This window comes from Cebus imitator, unplaced genomic scaffold (genome assembly GCF_001604975.1).
Source record: "Cebus imitator isolate Cc_AM_T3 unplaced genomic scaffold, Cebus_imitator-1.0 Scaffold62, whole genome shotgun sequence".
Lineage (NCBI taxonomy): Eukaryota > Metazoa > Chordata > Mammalia > Primates > Cebidae > Cebus > Cebus imitator.
In genome coordinates, this window is record NW_016107377.1 from 1017144 (window position 1) to 1028315 (window position 11172).

The following is an 11172-nucleotide window of genomic DNA, read 5'->3' on the forward strand; positions in this document are numbered from 1 at the left end:
TTTTCAGTAGCTGCCTGTTAATGTAAATTGACTTAGATCCATCTCTTTGTATGACCCTCTGTAATCACCTAGCTCCAGCCTTCTGCTTTCATGCTTTAAAATTGTATATAACTCCCAGAGCAGAATGTTAGGGTATCTTTGCTTATCCTATTCCTTTTGCCTAGAAACTTCTGGATTCAGCTGTTAAGTAACTATCCCCAAAGACCCGCAACCTAGGATGAGGTCTTTCTATTCTTTTTTCAGATGCCCTTTCCCTAAAATATTAGGGGAAGGGAAAAGGAAGCAGGAGATAGAATTAACCACTTGTTTGTTTTGTAAAGATTCTACTTATTTTGATCCTGTTTCTTTAATATGTATTACTTTGGGGAAAAAAAATACATGTTTTCCATCCTGTAGTGTAATCCTGTGAATATTGGGTTTTTTTATATACTTCCACATTTTTATGTATTTGTATATAATAGGGACTTAAGGTTTTGAATAAATATATACCTAACCTAGAATGTCATTTAGTTTTCACAGCTTGTGAATTTATTGACCTTTAGTATACTTAATAAGTAAGTTAATTATTTTAATCTTGCCATAAAAGCTATCAGCCATGCTTCACTGAGGTGAAGTATGATTTTTTTTTTAAATCAGTTGAAGTTTTTTTAACCTTTCATCCATTTCAGACTTTTCATGTAATAATCAAACCAATGACTGCTATACTTAGAACCTTTTTAATCTACTTTAAATTCTGAGGAGAAAGTCTCCATAATTCTCGGCATAAACCATAGTTTATATTTTATTGTTACATAGTTGTGTGCAAATAATGAGTAAATTAGAGATTGATAGGCAAATATAGTCTCTTACTTATTGCCAAGTGGAATTGGTTCTTGTATGTGGGAGGGTGATTGTAAGGATATGTATCCTATCCACCCTTCTAGCATATTATTAATATTTTATACATTTTTAACTTTTTAACTCAAACTTTAAATAATAAAACAAAACATTTTTGTTAGGTTTCCTTCCTGGCATATGTGACGGTACTATTTATTTATTTATTTTTTTAGATTAAAATGTCCTTAGACCAGGTTTGATTTTCTCTGAATTTTTGAGAGCGGTAAACTGGGTGGACCCTACATGGATTAGCAAATATGTATTTTAGGCTCTTTAAATATTATGTAGTCTATATGTGTAATTGAATACAAAGCAGAGCTAAATAACTTATTAAGCCTGTGAACCCATTAGCTTAGTATAGACCTAGTCATTCTTCTGAGGTTAGCTGAAAATCTGGTGTGATGAGGAATGTTGGCATACTGTTCTTTAGGTTTTAAATCCTCTTCAAAGCCATTGTAGTAGCTTTGCTTTTAAATTTCTAAATGTATCTTATTGATGTGATTTCTGTCTTAGAAATAATTACTTCATAATTGCTTTATTCTTTGTCTTTAAGCAATTATAGAATGATGAGTTATTAGTCTCTTCTTTGTGTTCAGAACATCAGATAATTTTTTTTTTTTTTTAAGATGGGGTTTCACCATGATGGCCAGGCTGGTCTTGAACTCCTGACTTCAGGTGATCCACCCACCTTGGCCTCCCAAAGTGCCAGGATTACAGGCATGAGCCACCACACCTGGCCAGATAATTTAGTTTAAAAATGATGTATTAGTTGGCCGGGTATGCTTTATATGATCCAGATAGTTGCTGGAGTTAAATTTGCCTAAGAAGTCTTTTTTTTCTTAAGATATAAAGTAGTAAATTAATATAGTACAAAGTACAAATACTAAATAAAATTTTTTGATCTGATTTATGAATAAAATATATAGGTAAGAATTTATGTAAGACACTTTTAATTTTAGTTACTCTATCAGACATTTTTGAGCAAAAATGAACAAATGGGACCATATCAAGTTAAAAAACTTCAAAGCAAAGGCAACAATCAACAAAGTGAGGAGACAACCCACAGAATGGGAGAAAATGTTTGCAAACTACACATCTGACAAGGGATTAATAACCAGACTATATAAGGAGCTATCAATTCTATAGGGAAAAAAATCTAATCCATTTAAAAATAGGTAAAACATTTGGATAGACATTTCTCAAAAGAAGACAAAAATGGCAAACCAGTGTATGTAGAAGTGCTCAACATCATTGATCATCAGAAATACAAATCACAGCTACAATGAGATATCATTTCACCCCAGTGAAAATGGCTTTTATCGAAAAGTTAGGCAGTAACAAATGCTGATGAAGATGTAGAAAAAGGGAATCCTTGTACTGTGCTGGTGGGAATGTAAATTAATACAACCACTGTGGAGAATGCTTTGGAGGTTCCTCAAAAAACTAAAAATAGTAGTACCGTATTACCCAGCAATCCCACTCCTGGGCGTATATCCAAAAGAAAGGAAATCCATATATGAAAGAGTTACCTGCACTCCCATGTTTGTTGTAGCACTGTTCACTATAGCTAAGATTTGGAAGTAACCTATGTGTCCATCAACAGATGAATGAATTGAGAAAATGTGATACACATGCTCAATGGAGTACTATTTAGCCATAAAAAAGAATGAGATTCTATTATTTGCAACATGGGTAGAACTGGAGGTTATTATGTAAAGTGAAATAAGCCAGGCACAGATGGATAAACATCACATGTTCTCACTTATTTCTGGGATCTAAAAATCAAACAATTGAACTCATTAAGATAGAGAATAGAAAGACCATTACCAGAAGCTTAGAAAGAGTAGTGTGGGACTAGGGAACGGGGAAGGTGGGAACGTTTAATGGATCAAAAAAATAATAATTTGGATGAATAAGATTTAGTATTCCATAGCACTACAGGGCAACTGTAGTCAATAGGAATTTAATTGTGCATTTAAAAATAACTAAAAAAGTATAATTGGATTGTTTGTAACAAAAAGGATAAATGCTTGAGGGGATGGATACCCCCATTCTGCATGATGTGATATTGTATGTTCCATGCCTGTATCAAAATATCTCATGTACTCCATAAGTATATACACTTGCTGTGTTCCCAGAAACATTAAAATTTTTTTTTTAATTTAAGATCTAAAGTCACTGCTTGATGAAAATGTTAACAGTTCATTTAAATTCTGAAATCTGAGGTGTGAAGAAGCAAAATTGCAGTGTTTATGAGTATCAACCAAGAATCCTATTTGAATTGCAGATTTTTAAAATCTGGTTGGTTAGATTTGAGGTGGATTTCAGATATTCAAATGCAGGCCTGGGGTTTGGGAATGGTAGAGATGATACTTTAGAAATTATGGGAAGATTCATTTGGTAATCAGTGATAAGTCTGTGTTACTGACATGTTTTTAAATAAATCCCTAACATGCTTTAAATAAATTCTAACCTGCTTATTTTCCTTTTTATAAGAGAAAATTCATATATTCAACACAAATGTTTTGTAACTGCATATTTCATGTTTTGTGCAGGATGGGGTAAAGATTTTTAATTCTTTTACTTTGTATTGTGTAAAGTTACGCATTCTTCTGTAATGTCTTTGAAATACCTCAGATAAAGTTTCTGGGCTTGAGAGAGCTAGCAAAGTTAAAATCAAGTCTTTGTAAAGGAAACAGATTATTGGTATGTACCAGCATGCTCTATTAATTCCATTTATATGCTGTGATCAGACCCTCTTGTTTATGGCTTTTTGTTTTTTCAGGTTAGAGTCACATAGAAAGCTCTTCACCCTTTTTATTATTATAGATGTACTTTGATTCTAGGAGGTCAGAAATGGGGGTACCTAGGGAAACCAAAGCTGCACGTGATAAAACTGGCTTAGGTATAAGGATATCTATATACAAATGTAAAATTTCACATGCTGCTGTCATTTACCATTTCTGCTGTTCACTGTCTCTCTCCTACTCTAGTCCCATCATATTTTTTTCCATTCACCACATCCCCCCACCTTTGGATTTTTAATTGTTTTTAAGGCTAATTTAATTGTTTTTAATGCTAATTAGAAGAAGCATTAGTCTTCCTAATTTCTAATAGTTGTATTCCTTTCCTGCCGTCACCGATTTTAGATTTTAGAAAGGTAACAGAGTACATATGTCATATATCATATAATACTGATGGAGGAACAAGAGGGACTTTCCCATAATCAAGAACATTAATATTTCAACACTGAAACATGGTGTCAGATGTGTTCAGATAAGGTTTTCTTATATTTCATTTAAATAGGTTGCCAAAAAACATTTGATTTTCAGTTTTAAATTTTAGGATTTGAGGTCTTATATAACCTTTTTGAGTGCGAACTTTTGTTTTTTTAAGGCCAAACTATATTGTCAAAAAAACTATATATTGCTAAAAAACCATTGTAATCACCGACATTTATTTATACAGAATTTGTCTCCTTGAAATTCAGGTACCATGAGAAGAGTTTAGGATTGTCTTTTTCTAAACATACAATGAAAAAAGATTTTATTTTAATTTTCAGTTAGATTTTGCATCAAAATCAGGAAATCTAATTTAGAAATACTGTCCTAGAGGAGAACTGCATTTATATGCACAAGTTGCAGCTATCAAAAGTAGTACTCCTGCTGTGCGTTCAGTACTGTTTTGTAATTTACATGTGCTATGTAATTCTCATAACAAATCCATGTAATAGGTTTTATTATCTTTCACATTTTGGAGAACTGAGTCACAGAGATTAATTTGCCCAGTGTCACACAGTTAAGTGGTGTAATTGCTATTCTAAACCAGGCATCATTACTCTGAATGGAGGATGAGAGGGTTGTGGAAATCATCCCATAGTTAATAATAAAACATTAAGACAACAAAGGGAAATATTCCATTCAAAATGGCAGGGCAGTGATTCTTCATAAAGAAAAGAAGACATAGGTTGCCTTGGGAATTTTATGTAAGGATTTGAAATTTTACTTCCTGGTTTCAAATTTTATCTCCACAACTTATTAGCAGTCTGGCCTTAGTCAAGTTTAATAATTTCTATATGCGTCAGTTTTCATATTTGTAAAATTAGGATAATAGTACCTATCTTGATAGAGAAAATGTGATAGTATGTTTAAAGTAAGGAGCTGGGAGTGATGGTGTGCGTTTGTAGTTCTAGCCACTTGGGAGGCTGAGGGAAGAGGATTGCTGGAGCCCAGGAATTTGAGGTTATAATTGTGTCACTGTATTCTAGCCTGGGTGATAGTGAGATCCTACAAAAAAAAATGATATTTAAAGAAATGAAAATAATGTCTGGTACACAGTAAGAACTCAATAAATGTTAGGTGCTGTTGTTATTGTTGTTAATTGACAGATTAGTTGATTTTGGGTGACATATTTGATTAATTGTGAGAGATGTTAAAGGGTATATGGAAGAAAACAAGAAAAAAGATGAAGATTGATTTCTAATATCTGTAGAGGTCTCTGCAAAATTGGGGCCATAGCAATTTCGGTTGCTCAATAAATGGGATTTACTATTAATTTAAAATTCAATTAAAATATTAAATTGTTAAAAATTTGGCATTTTCAGGTTACTTCTTAATTAATGTGTTTTCTTTTGGAGAAACTGGTTCGGTAACTATATGTAAAATACTGGAAAAGAAGAAGTATCTGTAGCTCCATTTGGTTTATGTATTAAATGTAGAAGTTTATTTTTCTCTCTCGTGGTTTATAGCAAAACAAAAATCAGTGATGATAGTCTAATTTTATGTACGGACATGGCATTTTGGATTTTGATACCTTTATTCATAATTCCATATTTATTGTCTATGTTTAGCCTAAAATGATCTCAGTGTGCTTTATTTTTGCTCATTTATTTTAAAACTCTATAATTAGCTAATGTATCTACTAATAATTTAAATTTAAACCATCCTTTTTCAGTATAAAAGGCTAGTCTAAAATCTGTATGCCTATTTATTTTTATAAGAGTGAACCATTGTTTTCTCTTGGCTACCTCTTCATGATAGTATACCTCATGTGAAATTGACTTAATCTTCCTTCTAGTTAGGAAATATGGCTTTGCTTTTGAAAGAAAATAACTTAGGTCAGAGTAGTTGTATGACATCTACTCGCATAACTATGAATTTCTTTTATACCTCAAATTAACAGTGGCATTGTTTTTATTTATTTTAGCAAAGTTTCTCATTGTTACCAGCAAGAACATTAGAAACTGTTTTTATCTTTTCATGAAACTGTATTACTTCTAAATCAGTTTCAGTTACCACCATGAAAATTTTTCCCCTTGACAGCTTTTGATGTCTTTATTAAGCATTTTTGTTGTTGTTGTTGTGATGGAGGCTTGCTCTGTCACCCAGGCTGGAGTGCGATGGTGTGATCTCGGCTCACTACCACCTCTGCCCCCTGGGTTCAAGTGATTCTCCCTCCTCAGCCTCCCAAGTAGCTGGGATTACAGGCATCTGCCATCTTGTCTGGCTTATTTTTGTATTTTTGTAGAGTTGGAATTTCACCATGTTGGCCAGGCTGGTCTTGAACTCCTGACCTCAGATGATCTCCTGCCTCGGTTAGTACTACTTTTATAACTTTATTGACATTTATTTGAAAAAGTAATTATTATGTCTTATAGGTTACTGTTTTTCATTTTTCTCTTTAAAATATGTCTACAAAGTGGGGACTACTCTGGGATTTTCCTGTTCTTCAGTTAGAGAATATAAAGTGCCTAGGTAGTTTATATAGCATGGTGGTTCTTGTGGACTCTGGAACTTGACTGCTTGGGTTTGAGTAATAACTCTGCTATTTCCCAGTGTTGTTATCTTGGACCAAATATATAATCTCATAATCTCCCAGTGCCTGAGTTTTCTCACTTGAGAAATGAGAATGTTAATAGTATTATCTATGTTAGAGCTCTGAAGTTTCAATTATTTAGGTTAGTGGATAGTAAACCCTCAGTAAATGGCCTACTGATATTGTTATTGCCATCTGGTAACTGTGGATGAATCGAAAGTTTAGTAGTATAGCACCAGAATCAAGAGGGACCCAGCCCTGACAGTGATTTCTAACATCCTCTTCTCTCTCTCTCTCTCTCTCTCTCTGTGTGTGCGTGCGTGCATGTGTGTGTTTGAATGATACATACATTAAGCAGAATTAACAGGTTTTATTCAAATTTTTCTGTTGCAGTCTGCATTATACCTTTTTCTTAGTGAATAAAATTAAGACCTGGTAGATAATAAATTTCATATTCTGTAATCATTATTAATAAGATAGTATTTTTAATTCTTAGTTTTATCTTGAAAAAACTGATGAGTATTTTTTAAGATATTTAAAATGTAGAATTTTATCAATATGTACGCTGATACATCAGGATCATTCATTTTTCAGGCTTACAGTCACAGAATTCTGAATCATAAATCCATGAAAATGTATAGCTGGAAATGTTCTGTTCTATGGGCCTCTAAATATAGAACTACACAATTTTATTAATGTTATAAAATGCCAGGGGATTGAGTTTCATCAGTAGAAAGAACAGAGAGATTTTTATTGCATTGCATCACCTCGCTTTTAGCCCTATTAGTCTCTGGATGGAGTAAACTGAAAATAGCATGTGATCTTGCTATACCAGTGTGTGACTCTAGAGGGAAGATGAGCAATGCTTATATTTTATTAAAATAAACTCATGGCAAGAGCATTTGAGTTCTTTATATGGTTCAGTTCTTTAAAGGCTCTTTTATAATTGAGTTGTGCTGTAGGAATTGTTGAGAACACGATTAAGATTTTTTTGTATGTGCTGCATTTTTTGGCAGCCATTTAACTTTATTTCTTTATTTTTTCGTTGATGCCTAATAGTTCATACATGTTTATGAGGGTACTTGTGATTTTTTTTTTTTTTAACTTGCATAGAATGTGTAATTATCAAGTCAGAGTATTTGGGGGTGTATCCCATCACCTGTCACCTTGAGGGTTTATCATCTTTCTCTCTCTTTTTTTTTTTTTTTTTGGCATGTAGTCTTGCTCTGTTGCCCAGGCTGGAGTGCAGTGGCATGGTCTCGGCTCACTGCAGCCTCTGCCACCTGGGTTCAAACGATCCTCTTGCCTTAGCCTCCTGAGTAGCTGGGATTACAGACAGGCACACACCTCAATGCCCAGCTAATATTTTTGTATTTTTAGTAGAGATACGGTTTCACAATGTTGGCCAGGCTGGCCTTGAACTCCTGATCTCAAGTGATCTGCCCACCTCAGCCTACCAAAGTGCTGGGATTATAGGCGTGAGCCACCACACCCAGCTAGCATTTATGATTTCTTCTGGCTATTTTGGTTTTTTTTTTTCTTTCTTTCTTTTTTCTTTTTTTCTTTTCTTTCTTTTCTTTCTGTCTAGCCTGGGTTTCACTCTTTTCCCCAGGCTAGATAGAGTGCAGTTATGTGATCACAGCTCATAGCATCCTTAACCATTTGAGGTTAAGTGATCTTTATGCCTCACCCTCCTCATTAGCTGGAACCACAGGCGTGTACCACCATACCCAACTAATTATATATAGAAAACTGGGTCTCACTAAGTTGTCCAGGGTGGTCTTGAACTCCTGGGCTCAAGTGATCCACCTTAGTCTCCCAAAGTGCAAGGATTTTAGGCGTGAGCCACTGTGCCTGGCCTTCTCCAGCTGTTTTGAAATACCTGGAATATTTAGTCACCTTAGTCTCCTGTTAAACATTAGAACTTATTTTTTTCATCTGAGTGTATGTTTGTTCCCATTAATTATGCCTTTAAAAAAAAAGACTACTGTGTAGACAGATTCGTATGATTTTTGAAAATGTGAAGTTTTACATTGCTAATTTTGTTTTTAAAAGAAAGAAATTTGCTGAATGTTTAGTGTTTTGGCATCATACTTTATATGCATTATCTTATTTAAATTTCAAACCTGTCTGATGTGTCTTCATCATTTAATAGATGGAGAAGCTAGAGCTCAAATAAGGTTAATCACTTTCCCAGAGTCAGGTTATTCACTTCTATGGGTAAAATTCAAACTGTGTACTTCTAAGAGTACCTGTCATGCTATAACCTTTGAGGTTCTTTCAGTACTAAGTAATTAATCATTTTGTGTATTTGCATATAGAACCATTCTAATTAGTAATCTTGATTGCTTAAATTTTATAGGATAGAAAGAATACAAACATTTTTGTTTGCTTGCTTGCTTGTTTTTTGAGACCCAGTCCCTCTCTGTCGCCCAGGATGGAGTGCAGTGGTGCCCTCTCGGCTCACTGCAAACTTTGTCTCCCAGGTTCAAGCAATTCTCCTGCCTCAGCCTTCTGAGTAGCTGGGATTACAGGAGCATGCCACCACGCCCAGCTAAGTTTTTTATTTTTAGTAGAGACCTGGTTTCACGGTGTTGGTCAGACTTGAACACCTGACCTCAGGTGATCTGCCTGTCTGGGGCTCCCAAGTGCTGGGATTACAGGTATGAGCCACTGTGCCCAGCCTAAACACGTTTATAGTAGAAATAGAGAAGAAGAATTTACAAAAAGTAAATAATAGTTTATATGGTTGGTATATATGTCAAGTGATTTTCAGTTGTTGATAGTCTTTTATATAAGGCTTATTTAAAGATGGGAGGGAGCTGGGAAAGATGAAATGGCAAGATAAAAATGCTAAGATAGAGGAACTAGAAGATAGTCTAGACTTCTAGAGGGTTTTTTAGGGTTAGACAGGAGAATATACAGAGATTATAACCAAATAAAAAGAACCTGTGGAAAAAGCAGATTCTGTTTGACCAGAGCAGAGGAAACTAGTATATTGGTTTTGGGTTACAAAAACAAGATTATTGTTATTTTACCATTTATTTTTATTCTTTTGATAGTTCAGAAATAGCTAGCCTTCATTACCTCATTTTTACAGATGAGGAAACTTGAGTGATTGATTATAAGGTAATTGTTCAAGAACATATAACTTTTTAGTGGCATAGCAGGGTCTGTTAACCATAGCTTTTGATTGCATGCTTGTGCTGTTTTCCCAATAGTGTAAATTTTCTTTTCCTTAAAGTTTCCCAAACTGTATTAACCTATCTGAAAATGAAATATAAACAAGTAAATCTATGTAGACACATGCCTTGTGGTTATCCCCTATTGACATTATTTTTTGGTTTATATCTTTGAGGTGGTGGGTTGAAGTGGTAAATTGCTTAAATAATTACTGATACTTTATGGATTGTGTATTTGATGCTTAATTAAATGATTGGCAATAAATGTTTTCTTTGCCTAGCAATTAGAAGTACTGGGCTTATATATGATATACTTTAGATTTACTTTTTCTGTTGTTAAAATAATGTAAATACTGAAATCACATTTTTCTCTCTTCATTTTGCAGTAGTATTATCGATTCCACAGAATACAGCCAACCTCCAGGTTTCAGTGGCAGTTCCCAGGTAAATGATATCTTTAACAGTTTGTTTTAATGATACCATGAGTATAATTACCTGAGTTATAAAATCATAGATTAGTTTACTAAAATGTCCTGTCACAAAGAGAGCCATTTTGAATGCAGTGGTGTTGATTAGCACTTGAATAGCTCTTAATGCATAATGGCAGAATCAAATATTAATATTTGCTTTTTCAGTGGTAAGAATTTAAATTTTATTTTCTTCACCAAGTTGTGATGGAACAATCTAAAGGGTTTTGTTTTTCTTTTTGTGTTTTTTGGGACAGCTAGGCTGTCTTGCAGGCTGGAAAGCTGTAGTCTTGACCTCCTAGACTCGAGCAATTCTCTCACCTTAGCCTCTCAAGTAGCTGGGACTATGGGAGTGCACCACTATACCCAGCTAATTTTTGTATTTATTGTAGAGATGGGGTTTCACCAGGTTGCTCAGACTGATCTCAAACTCCTGGACTGAAGCAATCTGTCTGCCCCACCCTTCCAGAGTGATAGGATTACAGGTGTGAGCCACTGTGCCTGGCAGTTTTTTAAAACTTGCTGGTAATTTCATAACCTGAGAGGAAGGAAATACTTTAGGAAAAAAATTATGAGTAATCAGGATATAGTTTATCTTACAGATAGGAAAATTATAAATCAGTCATCGAATTACGCTTTATTATGTTGAAACTTACAGCTTTTCCAAGGAATATAGACTGTAGTCTTGAGTGAAATAGATACCAGGTTTACCTCTTTGAATTAGTTGTATGATTATTTTGACCTTTACTCACTTCATCTTTGACTTGGCGATATTGATAACTGTCAAGTTTATTTTTGAGGCCTAATATGCTTTTTCAACTTTTTATAATTAT

The 11172-nt window shown here is 34.1% G+C and overlaps 1 protein-coding gene across 5 annotated transcripts in view; it reads left to right on the forward strand.

The window, feature by feature from the left end:
* COP1 (COP1 E3 ubiquitin ligase) overlaps positions 1-11172 on the forward strand; it is a 172480-nt gene that overhangs the window by 17890 nt on the left and 143418 nt on the right. For all 5 annotated transcript variants that reach the window (XM_017529941.2, XM_017529939.1, XM_017529940.2 and 2 more), the window contains one exon: positions 10259-10316. In XM_017529941.2, the coding sequence (XP_017385430.1) occupies positions 10259-10316 (58 nt within the window). The remainder of the gene's footprint in view (positions 1-10258; positions 10317-11172) is intronic.